We start from the raw sequence: 24,501 nt of genomic DNA on the forward strand, positions 1-24,501 counted from the left end.
TTTGCAGCAGGGAGAACCTTCCCACAGGACACATAGGGCTTGGTGGACCTCCTGACCCCTTGCACTACTATTACTCTCAATGATCAGTGGTGACCTTGAAACTTGACTTTTCCAGTTCCCAAACCCATCTGATAATCAAGCATGAGGTTATGAAGGACTAACTTATAGTGACATCTTGCCTTGCCAGTGAACTTGTAGTGGCCACACCCTTTGGGCGTAGCTTCTGTTTTGGATGTGACTCCTTTAACGTAGAGGAGTTGTGGCGCATACTCTCTTGGGTTCTGGAGAACATCAGAAGGACAGAGACTGCATCTTCTGGAGCAGGAAGTCCATGGCGGTTATTTACTCTTATCTGTGTAAGTTGTTCTCCAATAAAATACCTATTTGTGATTTTATCTTGGGGCTAGTGAACTAATTTAAACCCTGCCTTCAATTGATGCCCAATGTGAGGCATGAACCCATGACCCTGAGATTAAGAGTCTCATTCTCTACCAAGTGAGCTAGCCATTGATCAGACTCAGGAATCTCTTTTAGAAAAGTTTAAAGAGTATGGATGGGATGGGATATAGGTAGATTAACATAATCTTCCTGTGAGCTATTTTGGCAAGTATTAGCTATAGACAACTTACATTGTTATAGATTCTTATATGTTGAAACTTATGTAAAATTAACTTTGTATTTCTATCTTGGATAATTTGTGTTATATTTCGTCATACTGTGTAGGGTCTTCCTTCTGTTTTCAATGTTTTGTGCACAAATATAAAACTATCATTATCATATTCTATGCATGTATTCTTCTATATATGCTTAGGATATTTTGTATATTGATACAATTTAGGATATGTCATCATATTGTACTATACAGTTCTACCTCTGGTCAAAACATTTCAGTTCTACCTCTGCTTTACAGATTTACATATATTTGTATACAGTTACAAATTTGAGGTCATTGCCCTTATGCTACACATCAGTTTTAAGATTGTTTAAATTACTTTGGGATGCTATAATCACTAAGCAATTGTGTTTCTGAGAATTACAGATTACAGTTACCCATGTTTCTTATACCTTATGTTAGTCATGTTCTAGATGTGCTCAGAGATGTACTCAACATAATTATTTTATCTTCAAACACTTCAAAGACCTAAGAATATGACATTTAAATGTTTTAATAATTTAGAACTCTGTTGACATGAGACAGTTTCTCCTGACAGCACTGGGCTATTCCTGAGAGTATGATGGGCCCTGATGACACTCCATTAGGAGTTTGTTATTTTCTTGGGCAAAGACCTGCCCCCACCTCCACAGCTGACTTTGGACATGCTGTCCTAACTGGGCTAGCAGGAGATAAAGAGATTGCTGAACCTTGCCAAGTCAGGGTAAGACAGTCTTTCAATTTTCCTGCTTCTGAGATAGTCTGTCTGTTTCTCTAGGACTTAGCCAAAGTTGGCTGCCCCAACGTTGCTGTGAGACCTTGGGCGACTGTCCAGTAGCCTGCTAATTTTGTCTTCTCTTGCACCTTTAGGAAATCGCATGCTTGCACTTCCTGCTCACCCTAGTAATGTTATTTTACTTCTCAGATCTTTGATGAGGTTGAAGACTAGATGGTCACAGCTAATATCATCTCTTATCTTAGATAGAAAATACTAGGTACAAGACTTAGACTTTCTGGATTAGGACAGCTATGAGAAAAATCTCTGTTACATGCCATTACCCTGAAACTGGACATGTAGAATGTGTCTATTGCTCAATGTTGCTCTTGCTGGTTGTAGGTCATAATTTGTATACATTTTTGCCTTTCTTTTTCCTGGAATATACATGACATTTGTTATCTTTATATATAGTTTTTGCATCAGGCTTAAAACCTTTTCCTTTAGACAAAAAGGAGAATTGTAGTGGCATCTTGCCTTGCTAGTGAACTTGTAGTAGTGGCCACACCCTTTGGGCATGGTTTCAGGTGTGGACGTGACCCCTTTAAGGTAGAGGAGCTGCTGGCACACGCTCTCTCTTGGGTCTTGGAGAGCATCTGAAGGGTAGAGACTACATCTTCTGGAGCAGGAAGGCCACAGCGGTTATTTACTCTAATCTGTGTAAGTTGTTCTCCAACAAAACACCTATTTATCATTCTGTATTGGGTCTGGTGAACTCATTTAAACTCCGCCTTCACTAACTGCTCTCTGTTAGTAACTGGTGTCTGAGGAAATTCTTATTTCTGGTGTCTTCTGTCTGACTTAGGGGACAGAGGAAAGAATAGACCCTGGGGACAATGGTACCACTGTAATGGGTCCCACAGAGAAAAAGTGGTCTAGAGAAGAATACTGGAAATAAATGCCATGTGACAAGCTCCAGTACATGCTTGTTTACATATTAATATTGCCCAACCTATAAGGATACCTGGCTCTTCCCACCTCTAACTCTCATGATCTGGTCTAGTTTTTTTCTATTTAGTCCTTGCCTCAATCTGTGGATCTAAAATTCACTTTTTGCCTGTTATGACCCTGGCCCTTGAGACATTGACTCTCATCTCCATTTAAGTCAGGGTCCTTGCAGTCACTACGAGTAAACACTGGCCTGAAGACTGCAGTCTGTTAACATGTTTGCCCAGTTCATGTCAGAATTTCCACAGATCTTTCTCCAGTTCTTCATAGTTGCACTATTACCTGTGCTGGGCCCCAGTATTCAAGTACACACACAGCTGCCCTGCTTGGTGCAATGATGCAGAAAGGGAGGTTTGTAGTAGGCTATACTGACTCTTCTGTATATCTCACTAGTAAGAGTTTTCCCAGAGGAAGAAGTCTCTAGACCTAAGTTCTAGACTTAGCCTGTCATAAAGGCATGGGCTCTCAGAAGTTTAAAAGAACCCATTACACAGCAACTTCCCCTAAGGCTTTTCTAGAATTGGCCTCTTAAACTGACACATTCTCTGAAGTAACAGACTGGAGATAAGGCTGTGGCTAGCTCCTGTATTGCCATATTATGTGGAATATAGCATCACAGCAACTTTGCACCAGAACGAGTGACAATCAAATCTGTCAGAAAGTCTTCTGGAGTCTGTATAGAGAGTATATTAAAAGTAGCAAAATGAAACAGGGAGACCACCTAGGAGACTATTCATTGATTCACAAGAGAAATGATGAAGAACTGACACAAAGATGAATTTAAAAAACTCTGGGAGCTGGAATTGGTATAACATGGATCAGAGGAGTCAAAGAAGGAAAGAGTTAAGAATAATTTTATATTTCCCAATTTGAATCAGACAGTGAGATAGAAAGTGAGACCCTTTACCAAGGTAGGCTATCCAGTAGGTTAAGGAAGTTTGTGTCAGTGAAATAACTGCATATACAGGTTGTAATGTAGGTTGCCACTGTAGACATAATTTTGATGCTCAGGAAAGTGATATATCTAAGCAAATAAAAAAAAACTTTCCTCGAAGATGAGTAATATGTGATAACAGAAGTCAAGCTACCACCAACCTGGAAGCTTCCTCCCTACTCGATAGCTGCAAGTTACGAGCTCCAATAACAAATGGTCCTGGCAAAGTGTGCCCGCTGATGCGACCATGGCACAAATGCTATGGCGGTAACCAGCCACTTTCTGACTGGATTTGAGGCCTGTTCCATAAGACACTGCTAACGGGGTCCGGGGTCAGCGACCCGAGGCTAGGTGGGCCACAGGCTATAGGGGAGAGATTACTAGTATTACTCTGCTAAATGAACATTGACGCCTCTTTCTTCAGTAGATGGTAATTGATATAGAGGCCCACAACCGGAAGGTGTTGTTTTGTTTTTATAAAGCACAGATTGTTTTTCCATTTACTACCTCAATTCTTTGGATTGATGGGAATAAGGTGGCCACTCAAAGTCTGAGTTAGCTGTATGTAAGTGACTAAGGATTTAGTAGGCAGGGATAATACAAGGGTGGAAATTCTAAAAAGAGATGCTTAAAATCAAGTCCACACATTAAAAACTGAGTTCCAGTACTGAGAAAAACAATAAACTAGATGGTTTTATACATGGTTTTACAACTAGTACATAGTGTGTCAACCAAGAAAAAAGTCAATATATTTGAAAATAATTTCAAAACTCTATATGCTAAAACCATTTAGATTTATTTATTTTATTTGGTATATGAGTATTTGCCTGACTGTAAGTGGACCATGTCATGCCTGGTGCCTGCAGAGGTCGCAGTGTCAGGAACCCTAGGACTCGAGTTGCAGATGGCTGTGAACCACACGTGGGTGCTGGGATTGAACCCAGGTCCTCTGCAAGAGCACCAAGTGCTCTTAACTGCGGAGCTGTCTCTAAGCCCCCACAGTAAAAAAATATCTAAATACACTAAAAACTGAGCCAGTGGGATGGTCCAGCAACTTGAATGTGACTGCCAGGACCCCATGGTAGAAAGGAAGGACCAGTTCCTGGAAATCACCTCTGACCTCCACAATCACACTGTGACAGCCCTCTCTCAAAAAATACAAATGTAATTAAAACAGTAAGAACCCAAAGACTTAAAGATACAAAGAGGATGACAGTGGTAGCAAATGTGTTAGTGAAAGGAAGAATTATTTTTAACTACATAAAGACTACTGACAAATAAGAAAAGAGGGCAAAGAACATGAGTAGACCTACAAAAATAAGTGGGCAATAAGGAAATATATGAGGGGAAAGAAGAATACACAATGATTCAGCCTAATTGGTAAAATAATTAATGAGATAGTGCATGGAGGTGTGGATGCTAAGCTACAGAGGCCAGATAAAGAGCAAGAGTCCTAAGAGTGTGATTAGAGCCGGGCATTGGTGGCACACGCCTTTAATCCCAGCACTCAGGAGGCAGAGGCAGGCGGATCTCTGTGAGTTCGAGGCCAGGCTGGACCGACAGCCTCCAAAACAGAGAAACCCTGTCTCGTAAAACCAAAAAAAAAAAAAAAGAGTGTGATTAGAGAAAAAATTGTGCTATATATCTCAAAAAGCCAAAAAAAGGAGCATTCTGAATATATTAAACACAAAGAAATGACAAATGTTTGAGGGATATATTTACCCTGACTGGAATCTTACACAATGTATATTAAGACACCATGTCAGGCGTGGTGGCACACACCTTTAATCCCAGCACTGAGAACGCAGAGGCAGGTGGATCTCTGTGAGTTCAAGGCCAGCCTGGCTGGTCTACAAAGTGAGTTCCAGGACAGCCAGGGCTGTTACACAGAGAAACCCTGTCTCAAACAAAACAAAAAACAAACAAAAGCAAAAAGAAAAAAAGAAAAAAGAGTGATGGTATAAAGTATTGTCTTCTAGGATCAAAGTGTCACTCTGGGCATGGTGTCTCCTCATAGCAATAGAACAGTAATTCACACAATAGGTATAGTCTTTATGACTAAGTTAAGTTTGCCTTGCTGAATTTTGGTCTTGTTTTACTTTGTGTATTAGTCAAGGTTCTGTAGAGGAATAGAACTTACAGATTATATGTTATATATAATTCGTATATTTATATATAAATGTAATTTATACATATGTGTATATATATATGGAAAAAGTGAACAACAGAAAGAGAGGGAGGGAGCGAGAGAGCGAGAGAGCGAGAGAGCGAGAGAGAGCGAGAGCGAGAGAGAGAGAGAGAGAGAGAGAGAGAGAGAGAGAGAGAGAGAGAGAGAGAGAGAGAGAGAGAAAGGCAATTTACTAGAATGGCTTTCAGGCAGTGGCTAGCTAGTCCAGCAATGACTGTCTACCAACAGAAGGTCCAAGAATCCAGTAGGTATTCAGTCCAGGAGGCTGGATGTACAGTTGGTCTTTACTATACACCAGAATCCTAAAGAAATAGGCTCTAAAGCCACTGATGGGATCGAATTCCTGGGGACTGAGGGCAAGAAGGCAAAGAGAACAAACCTCCTTATTCTTCCCACCTCAAACGATCTATATTAAAAGTGAGTCTTCACACTTCAAATAATTTAAGAAAAATCACGACTGCACCCAGTCACTTAGGTTTCAGTTAATTCCAGAGGAAGTCACATTGCAACCAAGAACCCATCACAAGAATAGTCGCCATAAGCCGCCATAAGCCCACCGTTTGTCAACCTGACACGCATCATAGACCATATGTTGTGATCAACTTCCAAGTGAAAACAATAACCGGGCCATTGTTAGGCCTAACATGATATAATTACCAATACAATCACAAACATATTATATATTTAATCAGGTCATAGTTATGCCTAATATGATGTAACTATCCTTCATATAACTGTAAGCACATTATAAATTTTAGAATGTACCTTGGGGATCATTTTTTTAGTATATCAAACTTAAATATGATAATCACTGACATTCTCTTAATTGATGCTATATGATAAAGAAATCAAGAAAACAAATATCTTTACAATGTATTCTTAACAAAATATGACACAAACACCCATGTCAGTTATAACCCTTGTTTCTGTAACTGTCACATGGTCTCAGCTGGTATTTATAGCTACCTTCCCCTACTATTCATTCTGTATTTATTTCTATAACCCTCTGCAAGACCTCAGCAGGCCTTGCTCTTTTCCTTCATTTTTCAAGGTCTGTGCCTTTTGTTATCCTGCCTGGATTAGGCTGTTGTAGTTTCCGATTGACTTTAATCACAGGACATGGCAGCACCAAGAGAAACCTTAAAGTAATAGTTATCAATCCTTGGGTCATGACCCTCTCTCAAGGGGTCACATATCAGATATCCTGCATATCAAATATTTACACTATGATTCATATCAATAGCAAAATTACAGTTATGAAATAACAGTGAAATAATCTTAAGGTTGGGGGGTCACTGCAACATGAGGAACTGAATAAAAGGCTCACAGCATTAGGAAGGTTGAGAACCATTGCCTCATAGGATCTCTGCACTCCAGAGATAGTCTTAGTTACCTACACTGTGGAGAAGCAATCCAATTTCCTCTTGATAGCCTGGGCCAATTCCATTCCTACACTGTTATTCCTTTATCTTAGCCTATTGTTTTAAGGGCATTAAAAGTCCAAGGCGACCAGGGAGGAAGTCTGAGCTTCCAGTTCAATGGAATGTTTGTTGTGCTTCCGGCAAGAGCTATTCACCAACCCCACATCTGACAGAGGGCTGATCTCCAAAACTTACAAAGAAGTGAAGAAGCAAGTCTCCAAAACACCAAATAACTCAATTTAAAAATGGGATAGAGAACTAAATAGAGAATTCTCAATAGAGGAGTCTAAAATGGCTGATAGACACTTAAGAAAGTGCTCAACATCCTCAGCCAGCAGGGAAATGCAAATCAATTCTGAGATACCATCTTACTCCTGTCAGAATGGCTAAAATCAAAAACACCAATGACAGTTTATGCTGGAGAGGTTGTGGAGAAAGGGGAACACTCCTCCACTGATGGTGGGAGTGCCAACTTGTACAGCCACTTTGGAAATCAGTATGGAGATTCCTCAGGAAAATGGGAATCAGTCTACCACAAGATCCAGCAATTCCACTCTTAGGCATACAACCAAAAGATGCCCATTCATACAATAAGGATGTCTGTTCCACTATGTTCATAGCAGCATTATTTGTAATAGCCAGAGCCTGGAAGCAACCTAGATGCCCCTCAACCAAAGAGTGTATAGAGACAATGTGGTACATTTACACAATGGAGTACTACTCAGCAGAAAAAAACCAATGGAATCTTGAATTTTGCAGGCAAATGGATGGCACTAGAAGAAACCATCCTGAGTGAGGTAACCCAGTCACAAAAAGACAAACATGGTATGTACTCTCTCATATATGGATTTTAGACATGGGGCAGCCTATAATCCCACCACCTGAGAGCCTGGGAAACAGGGAGGACCCTAAGAGAAATATGCATGGTACCCCAGAGAAGAGGAATGGGACAGGATCTCCTTAGCTGATTAGGAACATGGGGGAAGAGGAGAGGGAGCGGGGAGAAAGAGAGGCAGAGAAGAGAAGGGGAGAGGAGGACATGGGGGAGCAGGAAGGTTGAGTTGGGGGAAGAATAGAGAGCAGGATGACAGATACTATAATAAGGGAGCCATTATAGGTTTGAGGAGAGATCTGGCACTAGTGAGATTTCCAGAGATCTACAAGGATGACATCAACTGGCAATCTAAGCAATAGTGGAGAGGCTACCTTAAATGCCATTCCCTGATAATGAGATTGATGTCTACCTTACATGCCATCCTCGAGCCTTCATCCAGTAGCTGAGAGAAGCAGAGGCAGACACCCACAGCTAAATACTGAACTCCCGGAACCCAGTTGCAGAGAGAGAGGAGTAATGAGCAAAGGGATCAAGACTGGGCTGGAGAGACCCACAGAGACAGCTGACCTGAACAAGGGGGAGCTCATGGATCCCAGACTGATGGCTGAGAGGCCAGCATGGGACTGATCAGGAGCCCTTGAATGTGGGTGTCAGTGAGGAGGCCTGGGCAATATATGGGTAGTAGACCAGTATTTATCCTTGGCTTATGAGTGGACTTGGGGAGTCCATTCCACATGGAGAGATGCTCTCTCAGTCTGGACACATGGGGGAGGGCCTAGACGCTGTCCCAGATGATATGACAGACTTTGGAGATCTCCCATGGAGGGCCTCACCCTCCTGGGGAGGGGAGGCAGGTGGGGTAGGGGGAACAATTTTCTGAAAATGATGGTAGAGCCTTGCTCCAAAATCCCAAAGGTCTCTTCTGTAGTTCACCTATAGGAGCCTGCCAAAGGCTCCAAATATCTGTCTAAGGACCATAGGGTCTGCTGAATTATATAGTCCAATTGGTAGAGCAGCCTGGACCTGTTGAGGAGCCTTGTCTTCCAGGCCCACACAAAGCTAGCAGCTTTCCTAGTCACTTGCTATATGGGGCACAGTAACGCACCAAGTGAGGAAAGTGCTGTCTCCAGAATCCAAATGGACCGACTAAATGTGGTGCTTCTTTCTTGGTGGTGGGAGGGTCAGGTGCAATAACTTATCCTTCACCTTAGAAGGAATATCTCTGCACGCCCCACACCACTGGACTCCTAAGAATTTCACCGAGGTAGAAGACCCTTGAATTGTGGTTGGATTTATTTCCCATTCTCTGATGTGTATATATGTGACAAAGTGGTTGCTGCCACCTGCTCACTTGGTCCAGTCAGCATAATGTTGTCAACACAGTGAACCAGTGTGGTATTTTGTGGAAGAGACAAACACTCAAGATCCCTTTGGACTAAGTTATGACACAGGGCTGGAGAGTTGATATATCCTTGAGGTAAAGCACTAAAGGTATACTGCTGGCCTTGCCAACTGAAAGCAAATGGCTTCTTGTGGTTTTACGGACAGGTACCAAGGAAAGGGTTTTTGCTACACAATAGCTGAACAGCATGTACCAGGAACTGTGTTAATCTGCCTAAGTAAGGACACCACATCTGGTGCAGCAGCTGCAATTGGAGTCACTATTGATTGAGTTTTTGATAGTCAACCATCACTCTCTATGCTCCAATTGTCTTCTGCACTGGTCAGAAAGGAGCATTGTAGTGGGAGCCACCACCCTGCATCTTTCAAGCCCTTGATGGTGGCACTAATTTCTACAGTTCCTCCAGGGATGCGATACTGCTCTTGATTCACTATTTTCCTAGCAGAGGCAACTCTACTGGCTTCCATTTAGTCTTTCCAACCATAATAACCCTCATTCTACAGGTCACAGAAGCAATGTGGGACTTGCCAACTTGTAAGTATATCAGTCCCTACAATACATCTGAGACTGGGAAAATAAGCACAGGATACGTTTGGGGACTCTCTGTACCCACTGTGAGTTGGACTTCAGCCAAAACTCCATTAATCACCTGAAATCCACAAGCTCCTACTTTAACTGGATGGCCACAATGTTTCTTGGGGTCTCCTGGAATCACCATCAATTCAGAACCTGTATCCAATAGGCCCTGGAAAGTCTGATTGTTTCCCCCAGTGTACAGTCACCCTTGTAAAAGGCTGTAGGGAAGGATTGAGAAAAGCTAGCAGTGAAGCTCTTAGATATTTTATCAAGGTGCTCCCTCTGGAAAACCCACTTTCATTCAAGGGGTTCTGGGTCTGCAAACTGGCTCAAGTCTGGAAATTGGTTCACAGGCCAAATTTCTCTTTTGCCAGGTCTAATTCCGTCTTTTTATCCATTTGTTTGAGGACTTTTCTGCTTATACAGGTCAAACAAGAATTCATTTGCCCGTTTATCTATTTCATGCCTGGGAACACCGTGATCGATTAACCAATACCAAAGGTCCATACAGGAAATGCCTGTGCTTCACACTACATCATCTACAATCCCCTTGCCTCTGGGGATTGAGAATGCCACTGGCCCTACTACTTGGGGCCCAATTAATCTTACTGCATTTAATTCATCCACTAAGCAGCAGCATGTCTAGTCCTATCGTGTGGCACAAGACAAAGGGCATCAACAAAGTTCTTCAGATGTGCTGGTGCCCTCGCACCATTTTCATCTTTCAGGATTAGTGAAGGGCGTGCCTTCTGTGCCTTCCCATTGTGGAGGGTTAGGTTTCACTCTGGCATTGCAGTCTCCCTGAGCCATACAATCCCTTCATCAACACTAAGCCAGAGGATATCAGGCATCTCCTACTTTTTTTCATCTTTTGATAAATGCTTCAAGCAATGATTCACACAAACTTTTGACACATTTTTTCTAACTGTGTAAGTTTCCATATTAAACCCAGACTCTCTCCACTCAGAGGGTCCATTTCAATAAACTCGGCATAATCCAGTTTATTCCTGCCACCATTATCTTATACTCTTAAAATCCATTCCCATACACTTTCCCCCAGCTTCTGACTTGAATGAATTAGCAAACTCATTAAGCTATTTAGAAATATAGTAAACTTACTCATCCACTACACATTCTATTTCCCCTCTAGAGCCTGCTTAGACTTAAGTCTGGTTATAGGTGTAGCAGCAGTTATATACTGGTGGGCCCTGAGGGACAGCAGTGTGTGTGTGTGTGTGTGTGTGTGTGTGTGTGTGTGTGGTATGCTTTGAGAGAGAGAGAGAGAGAGAGAGAGAGAGAGAGAGAGAGAGAGAGAGAGAGAGAGAGAGAGAGAGAGGTGGTGATCCACCTAGTCCAGCAATGGCCGTTAAGCAGCAGAAGGTTCAAGAATCTAGTCCATGAGGCTGGCTGGCTGAGTTGGTCTTTAGTATATGTCAGAATCCCAAAGAAGCATGCTCTAACACAACCGAGGAGATGGAATTGCCAGAGAAAGTAGGGGCAAGCAGGCAGAGAGCAAGCTTCCTTCTCTGTTCTTACATAGGCCGCCAGCAGAAGATGTGGGCTGATTAAAGGTGGATCTCCCACCTCAAAAGAGCCAGATTACAAGTGGATCTCTCACTTCAAATTATTTAATTAAGGCCTCCAGCCACGAGGCCGGGGCAACAGTGGTGGGAGAGACAGCCAAGTGCCGTCCCTGGTCTCATGGCCCTGGACAGCAGTAGCAGGCACCACTACAAAGAACAAATATGGGATGGAGAGGTGGGAAAGACAGAAAATGGGGAGGCGTGCGCTGTGGGGAGGCAGAACAGATGTGATGGCAGTGACAGGTCAAAGAGAGGGCTGAGATCTAACTGCTGGCGTTGCCCCGTAGTGTCAGTGGGATGGTGTGCAACAGCCTGGAGCTTATGTAGACTCAGACTCAGCCCTGAACCCACCTCCAGCTCTGCGATCCCCCTAGCTCTGGACAACAACAGATGAGGAAAGGTTCCCTTTCTGGACTGGACTTCCTCCAAGGAACACTGTGGCTGCAATGCTACCAGAGGCTATGTAAGTGTCAGTGGTCCATGCTGCTCCAGGCTGTGATGAAACCTGAGACCTGTGTGGACACGCAGTCTGTGCTGCTGGTTGGTGCTTGGTGATGTCCTCAGGCATTGCTGCCTTGGGGTACTGTGCTGACGTGGGTGACATGGACAACCACCAGAGGCCATGCTGAGGCTGAGGCTGAGGCTTGTAGTTGAGCTACCTGCTAAGGTCCTGTGTTGATGTCTATGGCCCATGTTACTACTGAAATCCATGTGGACGCCCGTGGTCTGGGCTGCTTCCAGAAGCCATGTTAACATCTGCATGTGAATGACAGCTGGCCCTACCCCTTGGTAGCAGCTGCACAGTGGTACCGACAATGCCATGGGCAGGGCGAGGGAGAGCTGTCCCTGCCTTTCATGAAGAGCTGGCTTGGCACCTCATAGGCCCCACAGTACAGTAACAGTGGTGATGCAGGCAGTGGTGTGGGCATAGGAGAGCTGGCTCAGTCCACCACGTGGATCTCCTCAGCTGGTGACTTCTGGCAAGGATGCAGGCAGAGGCGGCTGGCCACTAGGAATCTAGCCATGCTCCAGTGAATATATGGACAACACAAAATGGACCTTTTTCTCTTGAGGCATGTAGGTTATGGGAAGGGGCAGACATGGGAGGACTAGGAGGTAAGAATGTCAGGCTGCATGATGTGAGATTCCCAAATAACCAATAAAGGTAATTTTTTTTGGTTTTTCAAGACAGGGTTTCTCTGTGGCTTTGGAGGCTGTCCTGGAACTCACTTTGTAGACCAGGCTGGCCTCGAACTCACAGAGATCCGCCTGCCTCTGCCTCCCGAGTGCTGGGATTAAAGGCGTGCGCCACCAACGCCCGGCCTCCAATAAAGGTAATTTAAAAATTATTTAATTAAGAAAAATTCCACAGGTGTGCTCGTCCACTTGGGCTTTAGTTAATTCCAGATGTAGTCAAGTTGCAAACCAAGAATAGCATCACACTTTGGTCCAGCGCTTCCTCACTCTGCTCCCTTCCCTCACTTTTGTGATGACAATGTACATTCTGTGCATTGTATGTCGGGACTATGTGATCTACCTTTTGATTTTATATTAAAGAGGTTGCCTTGAATCTCAGAAAAGACCCTGAACTTTGAAACTGTCTTGGGTCTGTGAAAGCCTGTGGGGGCCAGTGGGTAGGCTGTTGTGTGTTGAGTGAGAACGCCCCCCCATAGGCTCACTTATTTACATGCTTGGCCTCAGTTGATGAACTGTTCAGGAGTAAAAGCGTGTCCTTACTGCAGTAGATGTACTGCTGGGCGTGGGCTCTGAGGTTTCTCCTTCTGCCCCTGCTTGTGGATGGACATGTAAAGCTCTCGGCTACTGTCCCAGCATCATGCCTGTCTGCTCCCCATAGAAACTGAGCAAGCCCCACTTAAATGCTTCCTTCTCCAAGTGCTACCTTCACAGCAACAGAACAGTGACTAAGACAGTGATCATGAGTTGTTTTGAGGAGCTGATCTATATAGATTCTGTTGAGAGAGAGTGAGAAGCACAGAGAGGGGGAGAGGGGAGAAGAAGGAGGAGGTGTGAAGTAAAACACAGCAAGCCAATACCAACAAAACTATTTTCAAAAAATTTCTCAAATAAAGATAGGCCATGTATGTATACACATTTTTAAAATTAGGTCACTAAATGTCTATTATTTCAGGAGTAGAGACTGAATTGTGTAAAAGATACTGTCCTCACACTCACATGTGTCACAAGAAGCTGTAATTACTCACCAGAGATACTGGCACACACTGCCCATTGGCGTCATAGGAATAACCTATCAGCAAGTAAATAGAACAGAGCTTAGGGAAGGGTTTAAAGAAGGTCTTTAATCTTATTGTGTGTGCTATAAACCTGTCATCTAACTGTTTTCACATTAACAGTCTGCAACATTAATTACATCCAGTGTTACACAATTATCATTGCAGTTCCTTCCTTCCTTCCTTCCTTCCTTCCTTCCTTCCTTCCTTCCTTCCTTCCTTCCTCTTTCTCTCTTTGCAGTGCTGAGGATCAAACCCAGAGCCTCTTTCATGTGAGGTGGTCACTCTACCACTGCATTCCAGTCCTCGATACTTTATTAGTACTTCAGATGGAAACTCACCATTCCTCCTCATTTCTAGTCCTAGTCACCTCTCTCTGCTTTTTATTTCTGTGGATTTTCCTTTTCTAGACTCTTCACCTAAGGAGACCCATGCCACATTTGTCCTTTTGTGTCTGGCATATACACTTAGCATACTGTTCTCAAGGTTTATAACATGGGTTGTACCAGGTACCAAACTTCATGACTGTTTATGACCAAATCATATTACATACATTTATGAACTACTTTAAGATGTGAATTCATCTGTAGATGAGTAGATGGGCTATTTCTACCTTTGAGCAATGATATTGCAATGAATACTTGCAAACACCTGTTTTAATCTCTTTTTCCACTTTAGGAGGATATCTAGGAAGGAGATTACTGGAAAATTTAAAAGAAGGCTTTATTTTACTAATTTTTTGTGTATGCATGCACATATACATTTGTATGTGGAGGCCAGGGGACAGCCTGGATATCATTCCTTAGGGCATACCACCCACATTTTTCTTTTCTTTCTTTTTTTCTTTTGACAAGGCCTTTTATCAGCCTGGAGCTTGAAGCATACAAGACATTGTTGTTAACTGTGTTTAGTTGCTATACTCTACAACAGACTCAAAAACTTACTCTTCCTCAGTGAAAACTTTCTACTCTTTTACCAATATGCATCTGATTTTGTATTAAAGTAACTGAGTATATTATTTTTCTTCAAGACATTGAGAACCCCTTGAGGACAGAGACTAAATATTGTAAATCTTGGTCTTCTTTGAGTACAAAACAATGGATTGTATCTACTAGGTGCTAAACAAATATATTTCTGTTAGATTATGATCTAATTACATTATTTCTCCCTTCTCTTTCTACCCTTTAGGTATTCCCATATAATCCTCCCCATTTTCCTTCAAATTCACGGCCTCTTTTTTTTCACTAATTGCTATTATATGCATAAATGTATTTGTATATACATACATATTCCTAAATGTAACCTGTTGAGTTCATCTAATATTACTTGTTTTTAGGGCCATTTAGCACTGGACAACCCTGGGTTCCCTGGGGGAGAACATTTTTCCCACTCCTAGTTAGTTAATAAAGGGTAGTGAGAATAAATCTAGTATAACATATAATATAATAATATAATTTAATATATAATAATACAATGCAATATAATATAAATAAATATGATTCCAGAGGCTTTGCAGACTTAATTATATTTGAAAGCCTCCCCCTCAGACTCAGGGAGAGCAGTAATGTGCACATACCGTAGGTCTTCCCATTGATAGAGCATTTATTAAAAATCATCACATTCTCAGTCAGAGTTCCTGTCTTGTCAGAGAACACATATTTAACTTGGCCCAGCTCTTCATTGAGAGTGGTAGTGCGAGCCTGTGCTGGGGTGTTCTTTGGTGCATAAAACATCTGCCGATCCCAGTTGATATAGTAACTGTTGCCTAGTCTTATTATTTCAACACTAAGAAGAAAGCAAGAAAAAAAGAATCCTGGTCAGAGCAGGACAAGCAAATCTATTATTATGGTTTCCTTCCTTCCTTAGGTCCATGATAGGTGAGGGTCGGCATGTGGAAAGAATGTCTTCCCTGGGGGTCTACCTTCCCAAGGACTTTTCCACGCTAGCAAGCCCATCATAACTCTGACCTGGACTGCTATTATGCAAGGTTTCTCACCAGGACCCTGATATAGCTGATTCATTTGTCTGAGACACACTTTGCTTCCACTCATCTTCTGCAATGTATTTAGAAAAAGTCAATTAAAATACCTCTGAAGTAACAGTTAAGTAACAAAACTTATGTTGGTGTAAGTAAAAATATTATTTATTGTGGTCATGTTGGAAAGAGAGAAACTTGCAACATTCAGATATTCTTGTTTCAGGAAAAAGAAGAAGCTGTGAAAACCAGAGGTTGTTTTATGGGTTCATTCTTTGATCTATTTCCAGACAGCGCTGGCCCATTGTGATCTGTCTCTAAATGGTCTTTCTCTATATCAGCGGTTCTCACCTATTTTAGAGCATCAATCTTAAGTGAGCATACATCCAGGCATGGTGGCGCACACCTTTAATCTCAGCATTCAGGGGTAGAGGCAGATGGACCTCTGTGAGGGCCAGCCTGGTCTACAGAGTGAGTTCCAGGTCAGCCAGGGCCACACAGTGAGTAAGTATACGAAATAATGAGCTTCAATATGGCATTTTCATAATATTTGTTCTTGTTCGCCCTACCCCACCAGCCTTCTATCTTCTTACTCCTCTCCCAGGTCCCTGGATGTCCCATGAATTGTCCACCTTCGGCTTCCATGTCAGATATATCTCATTACCCTCTTTTTGCCTCTTCCCTTAAAGTCTCCCCCCAACACACAGAGGCAAATTTAAATGTAGCTTCAAAAAGAAAGCATGCAGTAATTGTCTGAGTCTGGCTTATTTTGTTTACCACACGATTTCCTTAATTTTGAAGAGGCTGTCATTTCTCTGATGTATGTTTTTGACACATAATTGTGGGGACTGTATTTTAGGTCTTCTCTCTTACTGCATTAGTCACCAAATCTATTTTTGTGCCAGTGTCATGCTGTTTTTGTTACTATTGCTCTACAGTATGAGATCAGACATGGTAAAATTCCAGCATTTGCTTATTGTTTGTTTGGTTTTTGTTTTCCTGTTTAGGATTGTTTGGCTACTCAAAGTCTTCTATACTTCCACATTAATTTTAGTAATTTTTTTCTAGTGTCATAAAGCATATATTTGGAATTTTGATGGAGATTGTGTTAAATCTGTAAAACTGATTTTGGTACTACTGACAATTTCACAATATTAATTCTGCCAATCCAGGAGAACAGAAGAACTTTCCATCTTCTGGTGTCTTCTTCCATTTATTCATTGTTTAAAAGTTTTCATTGTAGAGGTCTTTCTACCTTAGATAGGTTTAATATTTAGGTCTTTTGTTTTTTTTTGAGCTACTGTGAATGAGAACCTCTTCCTCCAATTCCTTACTTGAAAACTTTATTATCAGCTTTTATAGAAAAGCTACTAATTTGTCCTATGTTGGGTTTGTATCCTGATACTTTAATAACTGCTTTTTAAATTAGATATAAGACTTTTCTGATGAAGTCTTTAGTGTCTTTATACTATTGTGTCATCTGCAATAAGGGTCATTTACTTCCTTTCCTAATTGTATCTCCTTTATTTCTCTTTGCTGTCTTGTTGCTCTAGCTAAGACTTCAGAGACTGCATGGCACACGAGTGAAGGGCTAGGATGGTAGTTTAATGACACAGCATTTGCTATGTGATTGCCAGGAGCTGAGGGGTTTGGTGAAGACAGGCGATCCCCAGAGCAAGCAGGCTGGTTATACTAGCTTGTGTCAGTGACCTTTAGGTTCAGCTGAGGTGACTCAACAAGTCAGTGAGTAAGGCAGACAGTGACTGAGGAAGACTCCTGGTACCAAGTTTTGGTTTCCACACACGTGTCTGTGAGTAGCACCCCACACATATGCACACATGCACATGTGCACATGCATGCATTCCATATACTTGAAAACCCACACCAGTGTGGAGAGTAGGCATCCTTGTTCACTCTAGATTTTAAAGGTAATACTGTCAGTATTTCCCAGTTGCTAAAATTTTGGTTATTGGTTTGTCACACACAGCTTTTCTCATGTTGAGGCATTTTCCTTCTTTTCCCATTTTCTTCAGGGTTTTTATTAAGAAGGGATATTAACTTTCTCAAAATTTTCTCTTTCTTCAAAGATTAATAGAAGATTTATTTATTCGAGAATATAGCAAAGTTCATAGGAGCGGTTAAATGTTGAGTCTAATCTTCCTTCCTGGATAAATCTTTCCTTAATCTCTGTTATGAAAACATACTTGAAGATGAGGGGCCCAATACCCAGCACAGCTACAAAAAGTGAGTTCTTGGGAGTAGGTCTGAAATTAGGATAGCTATTAGCTGATCTCGCTTCAGTTCAGTGACTTCAGTGAACTGAAGGAGATCCCCGCCCCCCATCTAAGCCATCTTCAGCCCAGTCAAAGGTACTGGAAATGTGGCCAGGGCGCAGGCTTCCCTTGGAAAGCAGCATCTCGGGTCCCTGGTATACAACTGCACCTCCGGCTTTCTCTGCATCCACGGAGATGATCGTGTGACTTCTGCCAAGTCTGCTTACAGGTTGTATTACACTTATTGATCTTTGTACCCCAAGGTGAACCAACATGTATGTCTTCCTTTTCTTCCTTGTCTGTTTCTTACTGTAGTTTATCTTGACATCGTTCTATTTTTTTATTGTAATTTTTGTTTTGCCTGCATGTATGTGTGTGCACCATGTTGCCTGGTGTCCTTAGAGGCCAGAAGAGGGCATTAGATCCCCTGAAACTGGAAATACAGATCTTTGTGAGCTACCGTGTAGGTGCCAGGAACTCCTTTGATCCTTTATAAGAGCAAGAGGAGATCTTAAGCACTGAATCACCTCTCCAGCTCCCATTTCCAGAGCTTTAAAAAGTATTTAGAGCTGGAGAGATCGTGTCATGTACAGGGAGAGTTTATTATAATAATATAACACACTATATTATATAATACATAAATAACATATAATATAATTAATTGTAGCATGAATAATAAAAACCCAGAGACAGATATTGGGGTTAAAGCTGAAGATCAGAGAAGCAAGGCAGCCAGCCACTAGAGAGTTCTCACCTCCACCAATGCTCAGACGGAAAGGGCGATCCTGTCCTCAGACTGCATCTCCAGTCTGCAATGCTCTCCACCAAACCTCAGACTGCAATGAGTTCTTGTCGCCTCCTGCCTTTCATTCCTCTCTCTGCCCTGTCATATCACTCCTGTCTCCACCTCCCTAGTGCTGGGATTAAAGGCGTGTCATCCCAAGTGCCAGGATCAAAGGTGTGAGCCCTGTTTTTCTATTAGACTGATTCACTCTCATGTAGCCCAGGGTGGCCTTGAACTCACAGATCCATCTGCCTGGGTCTCCTGAGTGCTGGGATTAAAGATGTATACCAACACTGTCTGGCCTCTATGACTGTGGCTAGCTTTGCACTCTGATCTTCAGGCAAGCTTTATTTGTTATATCATCAAAATATAACTACAATTAACATGCCAATTGTCATATAATATTTATATTATGTAATATTATATAGTTGAATATAATTATGCTAATAATTCACATTATTTCTTAGGAAGATCTTGGTTGGGTCTTTACTGCTTCAAGAATAAAATTGAAACTGTTTTGCTTGTAATTATGTTCTTTAGAATGTAACACCTTGGTTCAACTTTGAGAAAATTTCCACCCCTTGTAGCTGTGGACTTATTTTTCAAATACAGTTTGAGGATTATCTTTCCTACACACTGTCCTAAGCCTCCCTGGGCAGAACTGATATATTCCTTCTTAAAGTGTTTACAATACTCATGCATTTTTGTATTGTATCATAATTATTTATTAGTTTCCTCAACTAAGAGCAAGCTTCTCTAGAAAAGGTGATGTCCGATTGCTCAGTTTTCTCTCCCAAGCACCTAGAGGACTTGGCACATACTGGGTGCTCAGAAACATCTATTAAATGGGAAACCCAGTTATAGAGAATGCTTTTTTGGGTTGGGATACCAGAGGCCAGGTTTTAGGAGACTTGGAAAAGAGGACACACACACACACACACACATACACAATTTTGTTCTTTGAAAAGATAAATAAAATTTACAAACACATAATCAAAGGAAAAAGAAAAAATCTCAAATTAATAAAATTAGAGATGAAACAGGGACTGTTACAGCACATTCCACTGAAAGTCAGAGAAACATTATGAAAACTTAGAAAACTTTAATTCATAATAATAGATGAAATAAAGTTATAATTTTTTTAAAAAAGGACTTGCATAAATTTATATTTGAAACTCAACTTAGGTCATAAAGCATATAAGTATTGTCTTAGATGCTATTTTTTTTGAAGAGACACCATAACAAAGGCAACACTTATAAAAGACAGCATTTAATTAGGGGCTGCTTACAGTTAGGGTTCATCCTTTATCATCATAGCAGGGAGCATCGAGGCAGGCAGAGAGAGAGAGAGACAGACAGAGACAGACAGACAGAGAGACACAGAGAGAAAGACAGACACTGGGCAAAGCCCACCCTCCAGTGACACACTTCCTCATCTCCTAACCCTGTGAAGCATTTACATTTAAGAGCATGTGGGGGCCATTCTTGTTGAAACTACCATGCCTATTTTGCAGTCTCTCTCTTTTAAAATGGGAAAATATATTCTTCATAATATATTTTCTGCATAACTGACATGAGAGTGAGATGAGAGTGAGTGTTTAGGATCTGCCTCACTGGTAAGGAAAGGCTGCCTGGCGTAGTTAAGTAATACCAAGTCTGTGTTTCTTTTTACTAATTGTTTCTTGTGTTTGCATGTCTTATCTAGTTACTTACATGTAAGGGCACGGACAATTATCCTTTTATATACATCATATACTATCTAGCACAGCATTCTAGACATGAAAGGCCTTTATGCAATTTTTAGACACTCAGAGTGTTTTGCACACCAAGCCCGTGGAAGGAAAGGAAGGAAGAACACACAGTGAGCTAGGACTGTGGAGCTGCAATCCCAGTACTGAGGCTGAGGCAGGAGGGTCTGAAGTTTGAAGTCAGCCTGGGCAACGTAGCAAGCTCTTGGCTTTAAAAAAAGAGAGATAATAATACTCTCTAAAAGATCATCCTCTAGTTGGTTATTAAAACAGGAAGTATAAAGTCATTCCTGCCCTGCACGTAACCATCAGAGAGGCACCTACCTGACATAGAGGGAAATGGGAACCATGGTGTTGAGAACTATGAAGTAGGACCAGAAAACAAGGGCAGAACTTGTAGTTGATGAAGCAATATAATGTTGCCATGGGAGAAATTCCTGGAAGAAGTAGCCTTTGTTGCTCTCCCAAATGCCATGTCCAATGGATAGCAGAAGACACATTGCACCTAAAACCAGGAAAATCTGTATAGAAAGAAAATAAAAAAGCAAAATATGAATTAAAGGAACATTCATCTAAGGGCTGTACTTCTTCACTCTACCTTCTGGAGTCTTAGCTCTATCCAAGTGTGTTTCCTTGGAGATGGAGACACTAGTAGTACAGGGCAAAGAAGGAAGCCCAGCAGGAGCCATCCATGTGAGTTTGAAGGGAGGAGCCATGTGGACTGTTATACAGGTTGCATAATATTGACGGAAACTCCTTCTGGCGGAGGAGGAACTTGATACTCAGGGTGGGAGAATATTTTATCACAAGTCACGTGAATAGAAGAAATGGGTTCAGAACAGTATCAGAGTCCAAGTTCTTAATCACTCCAGTAGTGATGTGGAGGAAGGGGCTGTCACTTTGACATGCTGAACTGTGTGGCTTTGGCTGGCAGCAGTTGAAGAGAGGATGGTAAGGAAATCATGTAAGATTCCTTGGTAAAGCTGGAAGGTAGGCTCCTGGAGGGCAGTGATTAGTTGTCTAAGTCCTGGTGTGCTGCGACTGAATGCCGACTGATTCCTTCAGGCTTATATTCAGGAGTGGTACAACTGTGGCAAGTGGGAAGTCCACTTCTAGTGTTTTTGAAGCCTCCAGATTGCTTTTCACAATGGTTGTACTAATTATATTCCCACCAGTAGAACATAAGAATTCTTTTTTCATGGTGTCCTTGCCATTTTTTGTTTTCATGATGACAGCTATTCTGACTGAGATAAAATGGGATCTCAGTGTAGACACTTGATCCTTAACATAATTTGATTTACATTTCCATGATGGTCAAAGATATATATATATATATGTATATATACATATATGTATCTTCACACTTCATTTTTTAAATTTTATTTTATATGTATGGATGTTTGCCTTCACATATGTCTGTGTACTATGTACATGTCTTGTTCAGCAGAAGCCAGAAGAGGCCATCAGATCCCCTGGGAATGAAGTTATAGATGGCTGTGAGCTGCCAAGTGGGTGCTGGGAATTGAACCTGGGTCCTCTGGAAGAGCAGCTAGTGCCACTGAGCCATCTCCCCAGTCTCCAAATGTTGTTTGTATTTCTACTTCACCATTTATCTGATTGTTGGATTAGAGGCAGCAAGAAATTTCCAGAGACTACTGTAGATGTTGACATGGTTCTGCTGCTGCTGCTGCTGCTGAGGAGGAGGTCAAATGCTATTCTGACTCCCAAATCCTCTCTGGAAACTGAGAATCTTCTCCTTTTCCTTCTCCTCTTTTCTTCTATGCCCCTCCTTTTGAGGCATGGTCTTGCTATACATTCCTGCTGGCCTGGAATTCACTATGAGTTCTGGTGGTTCTCAACTCACTATCCCTGGCTACAGTCTTTTTAATTTCTTCACATATGGTTGCCATGCAACAACCTCTCAATACTAAATTATTTCTTTATACACTTTAAAATTTTCATGCATGTATATGCTGTATGTTGGACATATCTCCCTCCCGTTTCTGACATCTGCCTTTCTCACCTCTCTTCCCCCTTATCTGTCCCCTTTGTTCTTCTAAACAATTTTGTAACTTTTTTGAAAAAGACTTGTGTGTGTGTGTGTGTGAGTGAGTGTGTGTGCTTGTGCACACATGTACACATGCCTGTGAAGGCCAAAAGAGGGCATAAATCCCCTGAAGCTGGACTCACAGGGAGTTGTAAGCTGTCTGCTGTGGATGCTAGGATCTGAGCATGGGTACCTGGGAAAAGCATCAAGCACTCTTAACTGCTGAGCTGTCTCTCCAGCTCCCCACACCTACTTTTCATACCAATCTGCAATCTTTAAACAGAACTTGATATAAATTTAATTTTTTTCTTCCCTGGAAGATATAAAGTATAAGAAAAAGAGCTTCCATGCTAAAACATTTTGTCTAGCTGGATAGATGTGACTATTTCTTAACCATGTGTGTAAGTATGGATGTCCATGTTAATGTTTGTGTACATGAATTTACAAACATATTCCTGTGTGTAGGCCAGAGGATGTCATTTTTAGGAATATCATCCACCTCCTTTTCTCTCATTGACTTGGAGCTTACTAGTCAGACTAACCTAGTTGGCCAGCAAGTCCCAGAGATCTTCCTGCCTTTGCCTCCCAAGTGCTGAAATAACAAGAAGGCATTTTCTTCACACCTTTATTTGTATGTGAGTTATGGAGTTCAAACTCAAGTCTCCTTGTTTTCAAGGCAAGCACTTTATTGATTGAGCAGTTTCCCTAGTCCCAGATATGACCATTGAATGAAACTTACAACTAGTGTGTGTCGATATGGATACCTCCCCTCAATGGACTTACATGCTTCAGAACTGGCATCATCTTACATACTTACACACATGATTCTTACAGCATCTGGCACACTTCAGACACAAATTGTATTCTCAGCGTACTTGTTTCTTATTGGGGAGAGAAAACACTTGAAAAAAATACCTTAAGGACTTATTCTGATAGTTTAGGCATGCAGACCACACACGTGGGGAAGGCATGTGGGACATGCAGACCACACATGTGACGAAGGCATGTGGGACATGCAGACCACACATGTGACGAAGGCATGTGGGACATGCAGACCACACACGAGAAGAAGGCATGTGGGACATGCAGACCACACACGTGACGAAGGCATGTGGGACATGCAGACCACACACGTGAAGAAGGCATGTGGGACATGAAGACCACACATGTGAGGAAGGCACGTGGGACATGCAGACACACACGTGAAGAAGGCATGTGGAATTTTATGATATTTGCCAGCATTCTGTTTCAATTAACAAATTTCTTGATTTTTTATTGTTCATAGGTATAATAAAGCTATAATTAATAATGTGAAAATATTCTAAAAGTTAGAAATCACACTACAGATGTCAAGTACCAACTGCTACTGGCCTTCAGACAGATGCACAAACACTTGAGTCTGTCTAGGTTGATGGGAGACGTCCTGTTTTGAAGATGATTTTTGATTAAGTGACCTAGCTTACTGGGTGACATCACATGCTCCTGATGTTGCTAAGAATATCACTTTCCTTAGTTACTGACTGTGATAATCTGTTTAATTAAAAAAGAATCAGGATATGGAACTCTGCTTATTGCTAAGGCTCAGCACTCGGTAGCAGAAAAAGTGTGGCTGCTTGTGAATACTCCTAATGTTCCACAAGCCTTCCTAGTTTTTAAAGCGGTATGTACTACAGCTATAAGAACTTTGAAAAGGAACTGTCTTTAAGAACTTTTCTTATATCTATTTGCTTGCAGTAGTGGAGATTCCATCCAAAGCCTTAAACATGTGAGTACTTTACTTATTGATGTGGGATGCCTTCTGTATGCTGCAAATATGTGTTGCTTTTATTGGTTGATGAATAAAGCTGATTTGACCAATGACCAGGCAGAATACAGCTAGGCAGGAAATCCAAACAGAGATAGAGAAAGAATGTGGAGTCAGAGAGATGCCATGTAGTCACCAAAGGAGTAAGATACCAGAACATTAACAGTAAACCACAGCCATGTGGTGATACATGGATTATTAAAAATGGGTTAATTTATAAGAGAGAGCTAGCTAGTAATAAGACTGAGCCAATTGATCAAACAATTATATTTACTATTAGCCTCTAAGTGATTATTTTATAAACAGC

At 41.6% G+C, this 24,501-nt stretch overlaps 1 protein-coding gene across 4 annotated transcripts in view; it reads right to left on the reverse strand.

Annotated features, from left to right (window-relative positions):
* The window catches only part of LOC101835438 (phospholipid-transporting ATPase FetA), a 117,226-nt gene that overhangs the window by 16,574 nt on the left and 76,151 nt on the right, over positions 1-24,501 (reverse strand). For all 4 annotated transcript variants that reach the window (XM_040739545.1, XM_040739532.1, XM_040739538.1 and 1 more), the window contains 3 exons: positions 20,668-20,864; positions 15,140-15,348; positions 13,537-13,580 (listed from right to left, as the gene is read on the reverse strand). In XM_040739545.1, coding sequence (XP_040595479.1) covers positions 13,537-13,580; positions 15,140-15,348; positions 20,668-20,864 — 450 coding nt within the window. The remainder of the gene's footprint in view (positions 1-13,536; positions 13,581-15,139; positions 15,349-20,667; positions 20,865-24,501) is intronic.

Source organism: Mesocricetus auratus, unplaced genomic scaffold (genome assembly GCF_017639785.1).
Source record: "Mesocricetus auratus isolate SY011 unplaced genomic scaffold, BCM_Maur_2.0 Super-Scaffold_6730, whole genome shotgun sequence".
In the NCBI taxonomy this organism is placed as follows: Eukaryota; Metazoa; Chordata; class Mammalia; order Rodentia; family Cricetidae; genus Mesocricetus; species Mesocricetus auratus.